This window comes from Neolamprologus brichardi, chromosome 1, assembly GCF_056152115.1.
Source record: "Neolamprologus brichardi isolate AB-2024 chromosome 1, ASM5615211v1, whole genome shotgun sequence".
NCBI lineage: Eukaryota > Metazoa > Chordata > Actinopteri > Cichliformes > Cichlidae > Neolamprologus > Neolamprologus brichardi.
Window position 1 is genome coordinate 40,557,124 of NC_142104.1, and position 21,483 is coordinate 40,578,606.

At 42.3% G+C, this 21,483-nt stretch overlaps 1 protein-coding gene across 1 annotated transcript in view; it reads left to right on the forward strand.

Moving 5' to 3' along the window:
* Positions 1-1,021: 1,021 nt before the first annotated feature.
* LOC102788101 (nuclear receptor ROR-alpha A-like) overlaps positions 1,022-21,483 on the forward strand; it is a 148,403-nt gene continuing 127,941 nt past the window's right edge. The window contains exon 1 of the mRNA XM_087842141.1: positions 1,022-1,387. Coding sequence (XP_087698267.1) covers positions 1,237-1,387 — 151 coding nt within the window. The 5' untranslated portion in view covers positions 1,022-1,236. The remainder of the gene's footprint in view (positions 1,388-21,483) is intronic.

Sequence of the window (21,483 nt, forward strand, 5' to 3'; positions counted from 1 at the left end):
TTGAAGATGGGATATGAGGAGGTGTGCTCCAGCTTCAGGAGTATCATACTCCTTAACCTCCTTTAGAAGGTCTATGCCACCGTACCAGTCTGCCTGTTTGTTGGATCTCCACTTCAAAGGGAACAATATGATTTTGTCCCTGTTGTGGAAAACTGGAGCAGGTCTTTAACCTCTCATGGATACTAGATGGTGAGAGTTTGGTGGTCTTGAAGAAGGCAAATGATTGCATGCTGTGGTGTTTCTTCCTGAGTGTGGGGTATCGAGCACATTTTACAGCCTTTCTGTCACAGCTGCAGCCCGGTTTGATTTGCTGACAGTCAGACTTGTGTCGACGAGCATTAGAGTTTAGAGACAGGGCTGCTGTTTATCACAGATTCCATTTTTCAACTTTTATGGATAGAATTCTTTTGGCATGGCCAAAGAGTGAAGCTCTCTTGTTTGGTGGTAAAGTTTTGAAGGATAGGTTTTGCTTTAATCAAGTATGTATGACCCAAAAAAGGTCCCTCATTGGTCCATTTTAATGCAAGTGATAGGTAACAAACTGCAGTGATATGTTCTGCGCATCCCTGCGGTGGTGTAGATATATACATTTCATATGAAAAGTTTTTGAGTTAAATCAAGTGGAAAACTGCAGATTCTTGAGTGACAGTGGGAAGATAGTAAGACATGAAAGTAAGTCCTTCTTCTCTTTTACAGTTTTGCAGCAATTTTGGTTGGATTGAACTGTTTGAGGGGTTCTGGCCCCTGAGTTGTACGCTTGACAGCATTGCTTTATAGCAATGAGGGCCTTTACACGAATTTTCATATGTGTTCACAGCAAGAACCTTTACTTTGGGTGCTGTTTTACTGATAATGTGTCAGAAACTGACAGTCAGAAACTTTTACATGGTTCACACAGTGTGCAGGAGCCCAGCTGTCTTTGCAACAGAAACACTCCGACCTGCTCGCTACTTTGACAGCGCTCGCTTCGAGACTGCAGCCTGCCCGTGTGTCAGCCTCCAGGGAGGGCAGCCGAGCTCTCTACAGCGCCGCCCTCCCTCTCTCTCAGCCCGGCTTCTTCTCCTCCAAACGGCGCTCATAGCAGCGACCTGACGGCCGCTCAGCAGTCGCGCTTCTGCCGCTGTTCAAACTCACCACCCCACCGGCCGTTCGTGGGGTTTTGATATTTCAGTAGCAGGCACCGACCACAGGGGGAGATCCGGTTCGTTTCAGGGAGTTTTTGTTTTCGGTTGATGGATGGAGTCGTCCCCGCAGGATTCAGCCAGCGAGGCGAGCAGGAGCGGCTCCGAGCCCGCTACATCAGCGAGCCTGGAGACTCCGCACTTCACACCGCCCAGGACACACAGCTCCTCCGGCTCCGGCTCCTCCGGCTCCAGCTGCGGCAAAGGTAGGACTGCTAATTCTTAAATGATGATGATTATTATTGATCTCGGCTACATCTGTCACAGCTGTGAGTGTGTTTGAGCTGCAGCAACAACTTCAAACGGTTTGTGGAGCAGTTTGATGTGTTGGAGCGCAGACATCCACTGACACGTGCACATTAACGCCTCTGTGTGAGAACATCACTTTGATGTGGACGGAAAATGTCACGTTGAGCTGAAGGCATTTTATTTAACTTTAATTAATAAATAATAAAATAATCGACTTAAAACGTGAAAGTGAATGCATGTCATACCCTTCCTGTTTGGACGTTTTGCTATTTTTTTGTTCCAGTGGAAGGAAATCGTCTTTGTAAGATTTCAGTTTTTAAGGCAAACGTGTTCTTACTGTGTTAGCAGCTTGTGTACACCTTTCATGTCAACAATCTGCCCGCTCCAAAAATGTTTTTCTTTTTACAGATCAGTAAGAAATAACATGAAGCTAATGAACAAAAGTAGAAATTGTTGGTTCATAACAGGAACACGGTGATTTGTGGCTCTTTTGTGGGGTGGCTGTGGCTCAGGTGGCAGAGCAGGTGGTGCTTCACCTGGTGGTTCCATCCCTGTGTGTCCATCAGATATCTTGGGTTAACCCCACGTTGTGTCCATCAGTGTGTGAGTGTTTGACAGAAAGCATAGCTGTGTGTCGTCAGAGTGGAAAAGCACCATATCAGAATTGGTTCATTTATCATCAATCGAAACTCTTTTGATAAATACGTTAGTACAACATTGTTAAACCCTGCTGCTGCAGCTGTGTCATCCAGATTTGAAATTATGAGGTGCAAATGTCAATTCCTTGTTATTTAGAAAATGACCATTTTTGTTGAGAAACAACCAATATGCGAGTTGTTGTTGTACATTTAACAAAAGACTGAACTGGAGGCTGTTACAACATTTAAAAAAAGATCGTAAGAGATCTAAATGAGTAAGAAGTAGAGTCAAAGGGACACAAAGAGACGTGAAATAACCAAATAAAGTGACTTAAAATGATCACACAAAGTCTCATGACAAGTCCACCTCGACTACAGAGACTTTAAACACCCAAAACACAGAATCAACCTCAAGGAGACTCAGTACAACACCAGGGTCTGAAGACGGGCACAAAGAGACTCCAAACAACTCCAAAGAATCAGAAAACAGCCAAACATTCAACACAACCACAGCGATTTAAATCAGCGACAGTTAAAAGAACCACAGACTCAAAACAATCAAAGAAGGACTTAAAACGACCACAGAGTCTCAAAATAACCACGAAAGAGGTTCAAAGTAACAGCTACAGTCTCACAACAGCTAAAACTACTACAAAAACAACCACAAATATATTGGTGGATATGTTTTGCAGCAGAATTATATTTTACATGTTTTTATTACTTGATGGCCACCTAAACAGAGTGTCACGCTCTCACTTGCATGCAGTAATTAATACCAGTGAATGAAGCCATACGTCCCCTGTGAGCAGCTCACGGACCTGACGGCAGATTTTCCTGCTGCTCATTATTGGTATGCAGCCTGGAGAGAGAGAGGCGGTCAGATCGAACTTCATTGAGTTTCTCGGAGCAGAGTCGGTTACGTAACAGCTGTTTGAGGAGAAGGAGAAAAATCACAGTGAGTGTTTGAGCTGTGTTGAAATGGAGACGGGCAGATAGTGTGACTGTTTCTGAGACATGCAGTCAAAGCAGAGCCCCGAGGGGCAGAGTAAACAATGAAAGGTAAATAAAGCCAAATAAATAAAGCCGAGTCAATGGGTCAGATGCTGTGTTCAAGTTCGACTTGTAAAAACTGAGATGACTGTGGGGTGTGTGAATAAGAAAGGAAAGGTTCCCATTGAGATGCAGAATTAGAGTCTTGATAAGGTGATGAAGCTGGTCCTCCATGAAAGAATAGCGACGGGTCCTCTCAGTGCTCAAAGTACAATTTGTCACTGAATGTCAATCCTGAAATCTTTTTCTGGGACTCGTCCCAGCCTGCTGTCCAATCCGAGCACATATTAATGGCTAAAAACTGGTGTGATAACATTTCACATTTGTTTTGTGAAATGAATAATCATGTTCAGGACACAATGTAGACATTTTCTCCTGAGCAGTGCTGCATATTTTTTACATAAAGGTTTTGCACAGAGTCTTGCTGGTACGCTAGCGCAGCTTTATCCACCCACAGCTCTGTGTGCATCAGTCAGTGTGTGGTAAACAGTAGGTCTTGGTGCAGCTCTCACTGCTTCAGCCTTCAGACACACCTCTGCCAGTGTGAGGAGAAAGAGAGCAATGAATGATTTATCCTACAGTAACTGGAGAACATAAGCAGGACCTGCTGAACAACAAATATAAACAAGTCATATCACATGAATAATTCTTCTCCTTTTTTAAAACATCTTAAAAATTCTGATGGTTTAAGATGTTTTAAGGCAGGGGTGTCCAACTCCAGGCCTCAAGGGCCGGTGTCCTGCAGGTTTTAGATGTGTCCTTGATCCAACACAGCTGATTCAAATGGCTAAATGACCTCCTAATCGTGTCTTGAAGTTCTCCGGAGGCCTGGGAATGAACTAATCATCTGATGAAAACGGCGTTTCGTCTATGCTCCACATCCACACTATTGTTTTTCATCCACACTGAAAACGCGTATGTTCCCGTACTGCGCATGTGTGAAACATAAGATGATTCAACCTGCCCTTTATTTACTCTCCAGCTCTGTGAAACTTCGCGGCAAAATGTCGAGGTGGAGTTGCTGCGAGTAACACTAGAGCACAAAGTTGCAAAAACGAGTGGGAATATAGACTCACTTTATATATATATAACAAAACAACTGCTGTACGATGCCGTCCGCCATCTTAGTTGAATTGGTCACATGACTGCACTACATGACTAAAATGCGTCATCGTTTTCAAAAGCCTCCGTTTTCGCCGTCCACACTGCGACACGAAAACAGTGTTTTCAAATGTATCCACTTTGGAGGGCGTTTTCAAAAAGCTCGGTTTTGCTTGACCAAAGACGCCGTCTCAGTGTGGACGGAAGGCCGAAACAGAGAGAGAAAGATGCGCTTTCAAACGTATTCGTGTGGACATGGCCTAAAGCCTTCAGGACACCGGCCCTCGAGGCCTTTCAGCCATTACTGCTGGATACGACAGTGAAGCAGACAGGAAAGGACGAAGAGAAAGTAAAGAGGTCAACATGCAGGAAGTGCATGCCTGTGGTGGCTTTGCAGCATAACCCTACTCAGCCTGGTAAGCGAAACTAGCGCTCAGTTCAAGATGTTTGATTTTTCTTCTTTTAAATACAGATTTACCTAAGCCTCTCTTGCTTAGGCTTGACTGAATGTCAGTGAAAGCCTGGAATAATTCAATAGCAACCATGTGGGACCACAACCAGAATCAGCGAGCACATTCTGGACGTACAGTCTCAGCGCCTTTCAACAGTACTTACAATAGACTGACACCTTGACTCCTCTGCGCTCACTTAATAGATACTGAATAGGCCATTAGAAGTGACTAGTGATAAAAGCTTCATGCACCACGGGTCCCTGATGATGAGATCATTTTACACTGTGTGTTATGTGTTTACTTTGTAATGTAAAGGTATGTAGACTTTTTAAAAGGCATCTTTAGGTTGAGATAAATCAATCAGACAATTGCTGTCACGGTTTGAGAGGTTTCTTTGTCAGGTGGTTTTGTGCTCTTGAAAAAAATATCATTTGAATTCATTGAGGAAATATATTAAATTATTATTTATACAGCACCAAATCACAACAGCAGTCGCCTCAAGACGCTTTACATTGTACAGTAGACCCTACAATAATAGATACAGAGAAAAACCCAACAATCATATGACCCCCTATGAGCAAGCAGTTTGGTGACAGTGGGAAGAAAAACTCCCTTTTAACAGGAAGAAACCTCCGGCAGAACCAGGCTCAGGGAGGGGCGGGGCCATCTGCTGTGATTGGTTGGTGTGAGAGAAGGAAGACAGGATAAAAGACATGCTGTGGAAGAGAGACAGAGATTAATAACAGATATGATTCAATGCAGAGAGGTCTGTTAGGCTTGACTGGTACACCATAGATCTACACCATATTCAAAACATAAAACTCAAAAGTTTAACTTCATTATGACAAAGATTCTTTGTGTGATTTAGCAAACTGTAAGCTTTCTTACAGAAGCTTTTTTTACAGCTGCTATGTTAACTCCCTCTGTAAATGTTCTTAGTCATGTCTTAGTCTTAGCCTATCCACAACAACCCTGTTGTGGATAGGCGTAGCTTTGGGCCACGTGGTGTCGGTAATAGTAATAGTGATTGCTATATCACCTGTTCACGTCCCGAGGGAATTTTTGTGAATGAGTGGATGATGGGGGAAGTCGACTTTTGCTGACCGCTCAAGCTTAGAATGTTTTTTGATCACTGTTTTTTCTACGGATTTTAAGGATTTGATAACAAATAAAGGAGTTTTAATCTGGAACTTTGACTTACGTTTCAAACAGCGGGCGCGTCAACATTATTCCCCTATTCAGCTGCTCGGCGACTCAAAGGTTTGACAGTCGCCAATAAGGGTCTTTTGCCTCTTGTATTCAGAGGCAGAGTACACCATGGACATGTCACCAATACGACCCAGGGCTAACACAGTTACATCCACAGACTGACCAGGAACCTAATATGCATCTGTTTGGACTTTGAAAGAAGCTGGTGTACCTGTAGAGAACCCACATACCCACAGAGAGAACATGTAAACTCCACACAGAAAGGCCTGTGACGGTGCTGACCAATCAGAAATGTCCAGTGAATTGTTCATTTATCAACTAGACAGCTTGATTTGGAAACTGTAACTGCTAAACAGTGCTGAGTAACAGTTATAAAAACATGAATTTCACTCCCCAGAACGGCTGCACAAACTTCCTGCATGGTCTGTGGCATGCAGCAGCACATTAATTGTGGTAGTCAGTGCAGCTCACTCCTGTAACTGACGCTTACATAATAACACATCAGTCACGAAATGGTGTGTTAGAGATGGATGATTAAAGCAGCTGTGATTTTTAAGTTCGTTATGTGAAATGAATGAATGACTGTGTTAAATAATTTACATCACAATTGCCTGATTGTGGTTTTTGCTGTGTTGTCGTGGCTCGTGAGGCGCTTTGACAGTCATTCCCCACCAGCGCTCTGCAGCAAAGCAGAATATCCACTCGTTTCATCAGCATGCAAAGAAAATAACTGAAGCTGCTTTGGAAACCAAGAAGACATGGATATGAGTTTCTTTAATGTGCAAGTTATAATACAATGGAATAGAATTTTTGATCTAAAACAACAAGACTGGGTTTATTAAAAGTCACTTGAAATTTTACTTGAACCTGACCTTTGACCCCAGAGGTGCTGGTAAACAGACACAACTGCCTTGCAGCATGTTTACACAAACACATTTGAGGTGTGACGGTTCATTTGGGCAGAGTGTTGTTACACTGACTGACACCAAGTTTGAGCTTCCACGGCAAAGTGTGAAGAGTTGCAGGGTTTTTATCATTTTCATTTCCTGTGTTGATGCTGATGTAGACTTTATCTCTGGCTTTCACTCCCTTGAATATTCACAATATTTATCATACGTTACCAATTTTACAGGCTCTGTAATCATTTTTACATTTCTTAATAAGTAGTTTTCTTTTATTCTGAGCCTTCGGCATGGGGGTACAGTGGTTAGCAAGAAGGTCCTGGGTTTGAATCCAGGCTGGGGGCTTTCTGTGTGGAGCTTGCATGTTCTCCCAGTCTCTGTGTGGGTTCTCTCCGGGTACGCCGGCTTCCTTCCACAGTCGAAAAACATACATGGGATTAAGTTAACTGGGGATTCCAAAATTGAGCATAAGTGTGAATGTAGGCATTAACGGTCGGTCGTGGGTGAAGCCTGCCTCTTGCTCTGTGATACCTATTAGATTAGATTCCTGGCAATCCTGAAATAACTGGATGGATGTTTTAATAAATGGCAATCATACAAAAACTCAAAATCTAGTTGTAGAGCATGTATCTATAGAGCTCTATGGAGAACATGTTGTGGATTATAGTGCTGCAGGAATAAGCTGTAACACCCCTCATTTCACTGTATTTAACTGTAAGAAAATTTGCAAAAATGTGTCAGTATTTGTATGTATTGCAAACATGGAAATTCTGATGATCTTGAAAATCAATATTTGGTCTGACCACCTTTGTTCTTCGAACAGTCTGAACTCTTTGAAGCAAACGTTCCTGTAATATCTTTAAGTAGTCCCCAGGAACAGTTCAGCAGGTTTCCTTCTTTGGATGTTTCTGCCTTTTGTTCTGTTTCCTGTCCAGATGACCCAACATTGCTTCAACAACGTTCAGTCTGGGCTCTGGGGAGGCCAGCCCATGATAGTGTTTCTTTTTGTGTCTTTCTATCCAAGTATGCTTTTATATGGGCAGTATGGGATCACCATCATGCTGAAAATACAGCTTTTGCCAATCAGGTGCTTTCCATCAGTTTTCAGGATTTCCCAAACTACTGCCTGAAACGCAGCTTCAGCCTGTAACAGACCTCCTGCTGTGATGTGCTCTCCTGACCTCCTCTGTGCATACTTGAGACATTTTGAACCAAAATTCAAATGTGGATTCTTTACTCCATAAACCTCGTTGCCACTGATTTTCAGTCAGGTTCTTGTGGAACATGAAATACATCAGCTTAGTCTTCCTGTTTTCCTTCTTTACGAACAGCAGCTCCTCCACTGAGACCCTTTTTCATGTGAACAGCAGACAGACGGTCCTGTGTCAGGTCTTTGCTGAATTTCTTCCTATTCCTTAAGAACATGACTTTCAGGTATTGTTGATAGCTGTAGATCAGATTTTAGACCTGATACTGATAATTTGATGTCAATTATTGTAATGTTTTACAATACACCACTGTAACAAAGTCTCTAAAGATACTATTTAAAATGTTTTTGTTGTTAAGTTGTCTGATATTTTTAGTAGTTTGCCCTTGAGTTAGATGCCCTTTTAATGCTTGAGTCATGAGTCACATTCAGTGTTAAGTGGTTTAAAAATCTGAACTGGAAATTAGTGAAAATGCAGCCACGGTCAAGAATAAGAACGTTGAAAGCCTGGAGAACTACTCCTCGAGACTAATTCAAAAAATACACAAAGGTCTGGCTGCTTGGAAGCAGAACATAAAGACTTGGGCAGTAAAGTAAGTTTAAACAGTTTTACACTTTCAGTCCCTCATCTCAAAGTCATTGTCTGTTGTTTCCTTTTTGTTTTTTGAACGTCTGAAATTAAATCAGGATTTCTCCTACAAAATAAAACACACAAGCAAGTGCTCCTAAAATGTGAACCTATTTCTTTTTGGTGTGCAGTTTATCTGTATTTGTTTAGTGTTTGTAAAGTGCACTGAGCCCTGCAAATCATTCACAAGATCATACATTTGGCATTACTATTGAAAAAACATTAAAGCAATAACATGTCATTTAAAAAAAGAAAAAATATAATAAAAATATAAACGATAATATTAGACGCTGGCCGGGACATTTTTATGTCAGATGTCCTTTGTGACTCCAAAGAGGATTTGTTTCTCCAGCTGAAAAAGTGAGTGTAATCCGATACAGTGCGAGGCAATTAACAACAAACTGTCAAAATATTTAGAAAACAATGTCTGGAAAATATCAATTTTGGAACCAAATAAACTTTTAGAAGAAACAAGCAAATTTAAGAAGATTTATGAGGATTAAAATTAACTACATTTTCTCCCTTTGTACATAAACTGTACAACATTAAAAAAAAATGTGCCCGAAATATGGTTGGAATAAAAAAATGAATTATAATCTTCAATGCCAAGTGAGTGTCCAAAAGTGTAAAGTGTTCAACTCATGTTTGAAAAAAGTTAATTTACGATTTGAAAAGGTCATAAAATGTTACATATTGGTATAAACAAGGTGCTGCGAATCCAGAAAAGTAACTCAGCTGAAGCACATTTTTCTCATTTAAATCAATTCAAACGAAAAACGTAGTTGAAATAGAAAGCACACACTGCTCAGTCGTACACTCTGGTGGCAGTACTGCTATTTCTGACGGTACTTGAAAGCAGCGGGCGTGTTACGTAACAGGTCTCTGGCAGAAGGGGCACAGAGCCAGAGCCTTCAGTGTGGGAGAGTGAAGGCTTTAAAAACCGAGCTGTGAAGAGCCTTAAAGCTGAACGCTAACTTTCTGACACTCATTTGGGAGAAGAGGAGCAGAGCTCTCATTCTGTGTCTTCTGTCACATTGATTTCACTTTGTTTTGATTTCAACAGCTTTTCTGTTTCCCTTATTTCTGATTAATTCATTTTGCCCCTATATGTTACATATCTCACTGTCTATCCCCTTTTCTGCTGCCTAGCCTGTCCTGTCTCCCCAATGTAAGTTTGTATATTGTATGTATTGTCTGTATGGTCGACTAGGTCTGTCGTTTCAGCTGCTGGCAACTGCAACTGACAAATAAAGCTGATCCTTATCCTTCACATTCATTGTGCTGTGTTTATGCTGTTTTCATGGCTCTTTTATTGGGATGTCAGAAGGTAGAGCGAGTCGCGCACCAATCAGAAGATCGGCGATTTGTTCGCTGGCTTTTCCGTCCTACATGTTAAAGTATGCTTGGGCAAGATGTTGAACCCCAAATTGCCCCTGATGCATTCGTGTGTGTGTTAATGTTTGAAAACTCACTTTGGGAGGGGAAAAAGCTCGTGTAATTGGGTGCATGCAGCTTGAGTGCTCAGTTAGAGTAGAAAAGTGCTAAACCAGTACCAGACCCTTTACTTGTTGTTAATAATGTTGTAGTGTCATACACTTTTTACCTTTTTACTTGTATGCTGTCTCAGAAATGAACAAAAGTGTGTCACCCATTCATATTTTACTCATGGCCAAAGAGAATGCTGCGTTCACCTACAGATAAAATGTATGTCACATGGATCCAAGTGGATCCTCGTCACGGGTGGGTAATGCAGACCAAGTGTGGGTGCCTGGTCTGAACTGACAAAAGCCTCTTCAGGTAACAGGTAACAGGCAGAATGACATATTTAACTACTTGATCAGAAGGTTGAGGGTTCGATTCCCCTGAACAGCTACCCTGAGGTACCCCTGAGCAAGGTACCATCCCTACACACTGCTCCCCGGGCGCCCAATAGCTGCTTCACTGAGTGAATGGGTTAAATGCAGAGAGGAATCTCCCCACGGGGATCAATAAAGTACACATTATTATTATTATTGTCACAGACGTTCTGAAACTGCAGGTTTAAAATTCTTAGCCTTCCTCACAAAGCTGGAGGCACACAAATAAGACCACATCTGTTCGTAGTTTTGTACTTCTGCAGTTGTTTTGTCCTCATATTTTCAGCATTTGTGTCCAAAGAGCTTTGATGTCATCATGTCTTTGTCATTTTATCTTCTTTTCCTGTGGGACTGTGATGGACCGAGTTGAAAAAGCAGGAGGAGTCACAGGAATTATTAGAAAAATAGGGTTTTCATTTATTTAACCCCCAAAAATTATATTTACAAAAGTAATAAATGTTGAGCTCATAAAAGAGGTCAAAGAAACAAAACTCAACTCAGGCAAAGGACCGCAAACTTAACCAGGCAAAGGACTACCCAATCAAACATGACTGACCTCGACATGAAATGACACACAGGGGTTTATATCATGGCTGATCAGACCCTAAATTCAAATATTTAATTAAGTACAACTACTTTGTTTTTAAATGAAAGAAAACACACATTCTCCCCTTCAGCAGGAAGTGGTGGTGCGGTCCAATTATCCCTCTTTGCATTTAGTGGTTTCAAACCCTGTCCACCACCTTTTGTCTGGCAACTCCCAGGGATGATGGCAGGTAAGAAGTAAAAGAAACAAAGGTTAGTCAAAAATCAAAGTAATGAAGTGGTATGAATACAAAAGTAAACTAAATGAGCGCGCTTACAAATAGAACAAATGTATCCAAACCAGTCAACAAAGTTATTGGAAACTAAAGTGTGTTATTGTGTTCAAATGAAGAAATGAAAATACAAGAACAAAACAGGAGCACCAAGAGTTCAAAACATAACATCCATAATACACACATAGGGGCTCGAGAAAAGGTCCAAAACAGAAAGTCTATCAGATCACAGGAGCTCAGGGGGTGATCCATACATAGTTCAGGAGGCCGACCTGGAGGACGGCAGCACTGGGGTCCAAAGCAGTTCAGTTCAGGGGGTCGACCCGGAGGTCGCTGCCACACAAGTCCAGAACAGGGCAGTTCAGGGGGCCGACCATGCGAAAAGCAGCGGCGGCGGGGCAGGTGAAGCAACTCCAGAGGCCAAAGAGCAGCGGTGGCGGCCGGCCACGCGGAAGGCAGCCCGGCGATGACCTCGTTCAGGGGGCCATCCTCGATGCCGATGACGTCCAGCTAAAGGCCTGGAAAGTATAGATGGCACGATACCACTTTTTTATGTCCAATACCAATATCATAAATTTGGATATCTGCTGATACCGATATAAATCCGATATAGTGTTTTTTAATCAATAAAATGTTCTTTTTAAATATCTTGCTGCATTTTGTATAAGTTGATACTCAAGTTTAAAAAACTAAACTAAACTAAAGCTATTCTGTTATACCTGTATGCAAAAAATACACTGCACCCAAAATATTTCATAGTTCAGCAACACTGATCAATCTAATAAACTTAAACCTACTCCATCCTCCCTATTCTGGTATTTTAAAGAGTACTTAGTGGAAATATTTAGCAACCTAACTAATAGGGTTGCCAACTCCCAGCAAAAAAAAAAAAAAAAAGGGAACCACCCCCCACCTCATGATGCTTAATCGACGTAATCAACTGTAATTTAATGCACGTGTAAAAAAAAAAAAAAAGCACAGAAATCAATAATTTTTCTACAATAATTAAATAGATTCAACATCTTTCTTCAACAGAACTGCAGACTGCACAGATGGTATCTTCCCAAAGGAAAAAGTACTACAGCTTACTAGGGTATATTAGACTTAACAGTTACTATATACAGTAATGGACTTCTATACATTTTACATAAGATTAAAACTTTGGGTGTAAGATTTAGATAATTATTTATTAAAAGCTACACATTTTAAATGAGAATAAGAAAGAAAAGTATGTCTTTGTGCCCCCTTTTCCCTGTTCATGCCCTATCGGCCCCCCTGGCTAAACTTTGCTAGATCCGCCCCTGCACAGTTACCAGCCGTCAGCTACGTAGAAAAAGATCCAGGTGTAGAAAGTAATATTAAATAAATTCTAACAACAGATTATCAAACTTAAACGTGCTGCTGTTGTTCAGCCGCTGGTTTCCTCTTTCTGGTGAAAAGTGGGCCAAAAACAAAGAAGAGAGACGGACTCGCGACAGAAAAGCTGATCAGTTTCATGATTGAAGTAGCAGCAGGAGAGAGAGGGAGAGAGAAGAGGCAGTCGCTCCCAGCATTCGCTGGGAAATGCTTTACAAGCATTCAGAGATGAACTTACACACTTGCTTTACTTCTCTCTGGAATAACTTTCTCGGATGAAATGCCGGTTTGGCAACGCGTAGCAAAGATCCAAATGCTCGACCAGACCGCCGACAGGTCTCGCATACCACAGCCACTCTATCACAAGATACATACTCCTCTGACGTGCTACGGTTATGAGCCGAGTTACACCATGTCGCAAGTTTTGTGAGGTGCTTTTGTGATATTGAATGGATCGATTACATTTTTTATTTCTCTCCGATATCCGATCCAGTAATTTAGGTCAGTATCGGATCTATACCGATACGTAATATCGGATCCGTCCATATCTACTGGAAAGTGGCCAGCAAAGGCGAGGTGGTTCAGGCCGAACTGGATCGGACAGTGGTGTAGATGCGGCAGAGGCAGGACCAGGCGAGGCAGAGGCAGGACCAGGTGAGGCAGGACCAGATGTGGAAGCCAGAGGCAGAGGCGCTGCAGGCAACGGCGTGGAAGCCGCAGGTGGACGCGCTGCAGACTGGATAAGATCCCTTGGACCCTCCAGCGGAGACAGGTTGCTGAACGGGCCCCTCTGACCCTCCAGCGGACACGAGGAAGTGCTGGACGGCCTCTCCAGAACCCCCAGCAGATGAGGCAGACGGCGGCGTGGGAGCCACGGAGTGCTGGATGGGCTCACCCGAGCTTTCAGCAGGAACTGATGCAGGGCCAGAGGGTATTGGGACCCCTGGCCGAATGTGTAGCTGACCAGGAGACTGAACTGCTACAGGGGACAGAACTGAGGGCGACTGAGCTGATGGTTCAGGTGCAAACGGAGCTGCTGATGACAGAGTTAATGGCTGAGCTACAGGGAGCCGAGCTGAGGACTGAGCTATGGGTAGCGGGGACACCGAAGACTTAGCTAGTGGTGACTGAGCTGCTCACTGTAGTGATGGTTGGTGTGGATGTAGGACAGGTGGTGGTGTTGGTTCCTCTGAGTCTGCAATGACGATGAAGGGTGCAGGCACCTGCTGGACACCAGCCGCTCCCACCTGAGGAGTAGGTACATGTACAGAGATTGGCTGGGTCCTGGTGGGCCTCACCTCAGGGGTTGGCACAGGTTTCGGCAGCGACTGGGAAGCTGCTGCCCACACCGGGTGGGCAGGTACGGATGCAGGGGCCAGCAGGGCCTCAGCCGGCCTGGAAACCGGAGCGGGGGCCAACTGGGACTCCCCACCTGAGAAACAGAGACAGGTGCAGGGGGATGCTGAGCCATAGCCGTCCCAAGAACTGGAGCACAAAGAGACAGAGGAGCTGCCTCAGAAAGACCAGTCCCCGTGTGACAAATTCTCTGCTCAGAATGAGCAGATGAAAAACAGCCCTTTTGGTCCACAGGCTTAACATAAACAGTCTCAGACAGTATTACTCCCGGCTCAGAAGGAACAGGACCCAGACAGTCTTTTAAGACCATTGGGCCAGTAGAAGTGGCCTCCAGGGAAACTGTCTCACAGTTTACACTTTCAAAGATTACAGAACCTGAGTTAGCCGACCTAGACTTTAAAAACACTGGGTAAACAGATGCCGAGTTCACCTCAAAGTGAACAGCCTCAGAGGAAACAGTTTTTTTACCAACAGAAGGGGCACTGGATTCTCTGTTCCTTTTCACGGCAGGACCTGAGGTTGCATGCTCAGTAGAGGCAGGAGACGAACAGTCTTTTATATTCACTAAACCAGAATTATCACACATGAAAGGCTGATTCTTGAATTCTCCAGGCTGAGAGGGAGTAGGACAAACGCAGTTCTGTAACATAAAATTAGCCCCAGGAAGGGGAGTCTCGAGCTGAGCTGCCATGGAAACATTAACAGTCCCAGTAGCTACAACTAGTTGGGAAGGAGCAAAACAAAATGGGTCGTTAGACTCCACTGAGCTAGCACTGGTGTAAAAAACAGTCCCCAAACTTTCTGAACTGGAACCAACAGTCCCAAATGTAACGGCATCAACGTTTCCAGGCTTAGCAAGTGAAAAAAAAAGAGTCTTTCTCACTCACCACGTTTGGCGGCTCGGAGGTACTGGAAACCGGTCATGAAGAGGGGCGCCGGCGACGTGTACGCTGCTTACCACTGGAGGGGTGAGCTGGAGTGTTCTGGGACGTTATATTTGGTCTTCGAATGGCTGCAATCCAGGCCATCCGTCGGCTCTTTGTTACTTCGGAAACACGGCTTGAGCAATTTCACTTCCACGACGGAATCCGATAAAAACCGATCTCTTTACCCGTCGGCTTCCCATGGCTGTCATGTGACCGGCTATTGCAGTTAATAATACAACAGCTTCTTGCCATTCTTTGTGTTTCTTTTTATCGCTGTGTGACTGTTTTCTTGTGCCTGCGTGCGCTAGTACCGCTTGCCACTCGTACCTACAATCCTCTGCGGTTTTGACGTCACATTTTTGATCTCTATGAGTGAGGAGGGAAGACACGGGGAGCACAGCTGTGGACAATTATGCATAACAACACAGGGAGGATATGTAACTGAAAATGCTAACCCAAGATGTGGACCTTAAACGTAACACAGGAAGAACACAGAGACACAGACAGGCGGGGAGAGAGAGAGCACGGGGAGAGCACAGACATCATGGGCTGGGGAAACATGGGATAGAACACGAGGGGAAACCAGGCACAGGAGCTCAGAACTATATGAAGACAAATACACAGAGGGAGACATGGGAGCAATTACACCAGGAAATCTGAAAACAAGTAGCTAAACATAACAACCTAGAGACTAAACCGTTAAACTAACAAGGTGTACTCAAACCATAATACAAAATAACAAAACACAAAAACTGAAACCGCTGGGTCATAAGACCCAGGATTGATGTGAGGATGTACTGAGACTACAGATGCTGCTGGGCAGTGGTGGTCCTAGCCCATTTGGCGCCCTGGGCAAACACTTCCTTTGAACTTTTCTTGTCCATCTTTCATTGGTTTTAATTTTGCACTCCAGTATGAACACCCATCCCCCAACCCGAGGATCACCACAACATAACCTAATAGACCTACACCTTAGTTCACAGATTTACTGTGTTTAGGGTTTATTTCTGGGATTTCACACAACCCAGGATTCAAACCAAGAATACATAATGGGCTTGGATTTACATCATTATGAATGAAATGTGCTCTATTTGGAAGCAGCCGGCCCCTCCCCTTTCGACAGGTTGTGTGTGAAACTTTAAATCATCAAACTGTAAATTATAAATTTTAAATTGTTATTGATCCCTTTACCCCGAGTCCTAAAGTGTATATTTATTTTCTTACTCTTCTTATATTTATTGTTTGTTTACTTGCACTGCTGTAACTGGAGCCTCGTCGTCTCGTCTCTCTATATACTGGACTGTATGTAGCGGAGATGACAATAAAGTTTACTTTGACTTCAGCAGCGAGCAGGCGCACCGAGGGCTCTCGCGCTCACTTTTCGCATATAGAATTTCAAAAAAACATCGGTGGAAATTATAAGTCTGTATCATAATGTCTGGTGTTTTCATGTTTGTTGTTTTGTTTTTATTTTGTTTTATTTTGCGAGTTGGTTATTAGATGCTGCTCCAGCCAGCCAGAGAACCCCCGCCGCCCCTCCCTCTCCTCCCTGTGCCGCAAGCAGCAGGCGCACCTCGCAAACGGAGGGCGCCCTTACTCCCAGCAAATGGGCGATAGAAAACCGATCAGTGCCTATGCCATTCCCAATATGCGCTGGCTGACATCGGGGCAGCATGAGTACGAGCAATTTTTTGTGGGTTTTTTTGCCGATGCCCGTGATGCCGCCCCCCACCACGATGCAACCGCCCGTTTCGCCCGTATCAAAAACCGCTACTGCTGCTGGGAAAATTCACCAAGCACAGCAGCTTTGTGGTGATGACGCTGAAGTAATGCGACCACAGTAGTGTTACTGTACGTTTTCTTTTTATTTATTTTTGGATCAGTCAATCTTTTAAATGAGCCATGAGTTAAGCGTGATTCATGTCACAGAGTTTAGATTCACTTGATGATCCTCTACCTAACGCCCAATCACACCCTGGGCCACCTGACCTCAGGAAATCACATGATAGGGTGGGGCCAGGTTTCACAATGAGCTCACCCGAAACCCTGGCTGATTGTGACCCACACCCGTTTTCACACCTTGGCTCATGTGATTAGGTAAAGGATTATCAGGGGGTCCTTTTGTCCCTCTTTGGGGGGAAACTCCCACGGGGTTTAAATCTGGGACTCTCCACCATTTGACTCTTAGAACTGAAGAAGCTTCTCGGATGAGAGGTGAAACGTCTTCAAGCAACTTACAGAAGTCAAGACGCTTTTCTTTCCAAGCTCCTTAGACTACGATGACCTGGATGACTGAGAACCTTCACAGACAAAGCTGTAAATTGGCAGAATGTTTGTTCTCTTAAACATTTTCTTCAGCACTTCGAGCCATTTCATCCCTATTCAAACCAACCCATCCCTACTCACAGGATCGCAAGCACTCTTAATTAATTATAAAGGGGATAAATACTCAGGGGACTTGATTGTACTCAAATTTCTCCCTTTGCTTGCCCCATTGGTGGTTTTCTGAAGGCCCGCTATGAGCTGTCCACAGAAAACCGTAATGGGGCACCAATGTGGGGTGAAGCAGTTTTGACCTTTCGGGTCTCCATGATGAACATCCTGCCCACACAGTCACACAGTAGGCATGGCCCATATCAGTATGTTTGTGGGACATTATTTAGGGAGATGTGACTGTTGTGGAGAAGCTGAAATCACAGAACATGTGTCCTTACACTGTCAGAAATATTTGTCAAAGAAAAAGAACGTCAGGAAGATAAACTGGATCTCATGGATACAAGAACTAAAGAAGAGAAATATATCAGACCACCTTTTCTAAGACAGTCTAACTTGTTTAAATGGATTTTTAAAAAAATTGTATTATTTATTTTACGCGGGAATGTAATTTGTTACGAATTGAGTGATTCCAATTCCATCATCATATCACTTATCAATTAGATTCTTTATCGACCGAAAGTCAACAAAGTTGTTAAGCAGCAAACAATGACACTACATTCCTGCAGATTAATTGTGTGCTGTATGGTCAAACGTTTGCTCATGTTGGATGTATTTGCCCTTTTTCTTGTGATCAGTGTTGGAGTTGTTAATCAAAAAGGGAATTATTGCACATATTACAGAGAATAGCTGTCAAATAAATATCCGAGTCAAACAAAAGTACATTTCATTCTGGAAAAAAGTGAAGTTCGGAAAGTTGGAAAAAATTGAAAAGACTCAAGTAAAGTAATAATAACTCAAAACTGCACTTGATGTAAATGTACTTCTTGAGTTAAAAGTATTTAACGCAGTGCTTACACTCCAAGCACACCAATTTATTCATGTGAAACTGTATTTGTAATATGTAAACTCCTTCTTCACCACGCCCAGAGGCGCCCTGCATCAGTCACATCAGCACCACAAGCTCCACCAAACTCTTCTGTAGCTCGTTTATCGAGTTAGCGCTTATTTTAGGCTTTTGTGTTTCACTGTCACTAATTTCACATCGTTGTAATAGATGATGAAGTGAAATCTCTGGCTCTGGCTTTTTCACCTTTACATCTATATTTAAATTATCTGAAAGTTTTGTAACTTTCAGTATATGTACTATATATTAGGTATTTTTTAAGGTATTTTTAATATAGCTGGAAAATAAAACCATGGTATTAGTTCTCAACTAATGAGCCAGCCATGAATTAAACCATTATCAAGACTTTAATTTAGTTAAAAGCCTGTGGTACAAATCTCTAAAATGGTCCTGAAGGCATTTAAATTAACATCAGGCGGGTCGAGTTTCTCTGTCCGTACACTTCTCTCTCTGTGTTGTTGGTTTACTTTTGAAGTGCTCTATATAAATTTATTACTCTTTTTTGGTTTCATAAACATGCGACCAGTACAATGTTTTTGCTTTAGTTAAAGTCTGATAATATTTCTCTGTAATTAGAACTGAAATTATTCCGTATTGTTATTCGAATTCTCACTGTTTGGATTTTAACTCTCTCACTGCTTTCTGCCACCCAAGAGTTAGGATCACAATATCACATCAGGAAATACTTTGTTCAATTGTTAATGAAGTTATGGGACTTGTGGCAGCTGTCTATGTAAATTGCACTTCCTTTCAGTTTGGAGACAAATGCTTCCACTGTGAGATCGTTATGGACATTTATGAAAGAGAAAACATGTATGTAACTGTTTGACCGGTCAGTGAGACACAGCATCTGAAAGGAGAGGTTCTGAGGTCTAAGTGTGAGAGCTGCAGCTCTTATTCAATAGTAATGCTTCTGCAGGGGATGTCCGAAGCTTCATATGTGGGTGAAAATAAATGCATGAATATGCAAAATGATTTGGAGACCCAAGCTCGCAAAATACACATCTGCAATCTGAAAGCTGTTTCTCTCCTTATTAGTAAAGACCAGTGTTGGTCAAGTTAAAAGTAATCAGTAACTAATTACTGATTACTTCCCCCAAAAAGTAATTCTGTTACTTTACTGATTACTTATTTTCAAAAGTAATTAATTACTTAGTTACTTAGTTACTTTTTAAAAACACGATTTACAACCTGAATAGGTGATAAAGCGATAGATCTTTCAGCCCAATTCTACTTTTTCTGCATAATCCATCATACAAAATTTAATCAAATGGAAAAGTCTCTTTTTAAAACTTGTTTTATTAGTTTTAATCTTTTAACTTTATGCATCAAGCAAAAATGTAATTATATGCAACATTCTCTGACTGGAAGAAATTTGTTTAACATTTAAACCTATTTTCTGCACATTCCAGCACATTTTTTTTTTTTTTTGTGTGTGTGTGTTTACACTCACTCTTTCAAATAGATGCAAGTAAAACACAGCAGAAAATAAATAAAGTCAAAGACTAGCGGTCCTTTTGCTCTATTTTCACCTGTAAAGCAGGAGTGGGGTAGGCGGAGGTTTACCCTGGTGCAGGTGTGCCGCAGCGCTCAGTGGAAGAATCCGCGAGTTTCTCTGTGAATTTCCCATTACGTGGTAGTGCACTCGGTGCTTGCTTGGAAGTTTAGGGGTTTTTTTTCCGCTGTAAAAAGAAGTTTTCTTCCCACGCACAATGCTAATGGATGCTAATGTTTTTGTCACTTTTTATGGAATCAAACTCAAAGTAAGGTCAGTACTTCCACGCTTTAAACGCTGCACGCTCATACTCTCTCCCGCACTCGATATATGATCCACTGTTGATCTGCACACAGCTGTTGTCACAAACATCGCACTCGCTGACGTCACTGTCATGAGAAAAAATAAATCACGGTTTTAGTAACGCAGTAACGCAGCGTTCCTATGGAAAAGTAACGGTAATCTAATTACCGTTTTTGCAATAGTAATCCCTTACTTTACTCGTTACTTGAAAAAAGTAATCGGATTACAGTAATTACAGTAACGCGTTACTGCCCATCTCTGGTAAAGACAAATGTAAAAAATACAGCCTGTGCTGGTTATTACTTCAGGTTGTAAGGACGTTCATATCAGCAGCCTCTAACAATAGTTATTCTTAGTATTCTTCTTAGAAAGACAAAAAATCCTCTTTGCTTCCTTTGGCCTCGCCATCATGGAGTTATTACTTAGTAAATGTGGATGTCTTGTTTTTCAGTTCAGGTCCTGAATTTTACATTTTCAAGTAGTCTTTAAATCCCTGAAAAATGGATACATTTATTAATAGACAATATTATCTATTGTCCTAATATACATAACCCTTGACATCACCAGTGCTGAAGCTGGTGGTGATAATGTGGGGATCATACTTTCCCAGCCAGCATTAAAGAAAAATAGAAGAAGACCTCACTGTCAAGCAGGACAGTTTTGAATTAAAATGTCGCTCTGTAGCGATGTTGCGATGAGGTCTGGGGGAGTGGATTTAAAGGTTTTAGTTTTCATTACCTTAATTCAATGTAGTTACTGAGAGGATGTCAGAGATAATTAACCTGCTGAGGAGAAGCTTCATGACCATCGCTCACTGCCTCAGATACTGTCAGCCTTTAATGATAAAATAATGAGCCTGATCTGTCTGAGTGATGGGCGACTGACAGCTGACAGAGCAGAAACACGTCACACCGCCGGCTAATCCCAGCTGCCTCTATGTTTTCATTAAAGTAAGTTTTACTGGTTAATGAATTGAATTAATTAAAATGTCAAAATTGGGATGATTTCATTTTTGTCTTGCTGATTGCAGACTTAAACTCATTTGGAGCCTGTAGCAGTTTGATCTTTTTTTAGAACACAGAAAGTTCCATGTTGTCATTGCTTGGGTCAGGATTCACTGCCTGACTAAATTTAAAGGGCCCAGGCACTTTTACTTGGCAGCTGATAAATCCTTATTGAACATTTGTGTATATAAACCTTTTATATTGGCTGTTATGGAATTATGTGAACATATAAAGATCTGCAAAAGCATTTTAAAGTTGCTTTGTTACTGGCAGGGGAAAATGAAGTTACCTTTACTCAGAATCTATAACTTTCATTGATGCTTATCATGGACACTAAAGGAAGTGATGATTTGTGACTCTGTTATTCTGAAAGCTGGGCACCGGGCAGTTATTTGGTACCTAACTTGCCCCG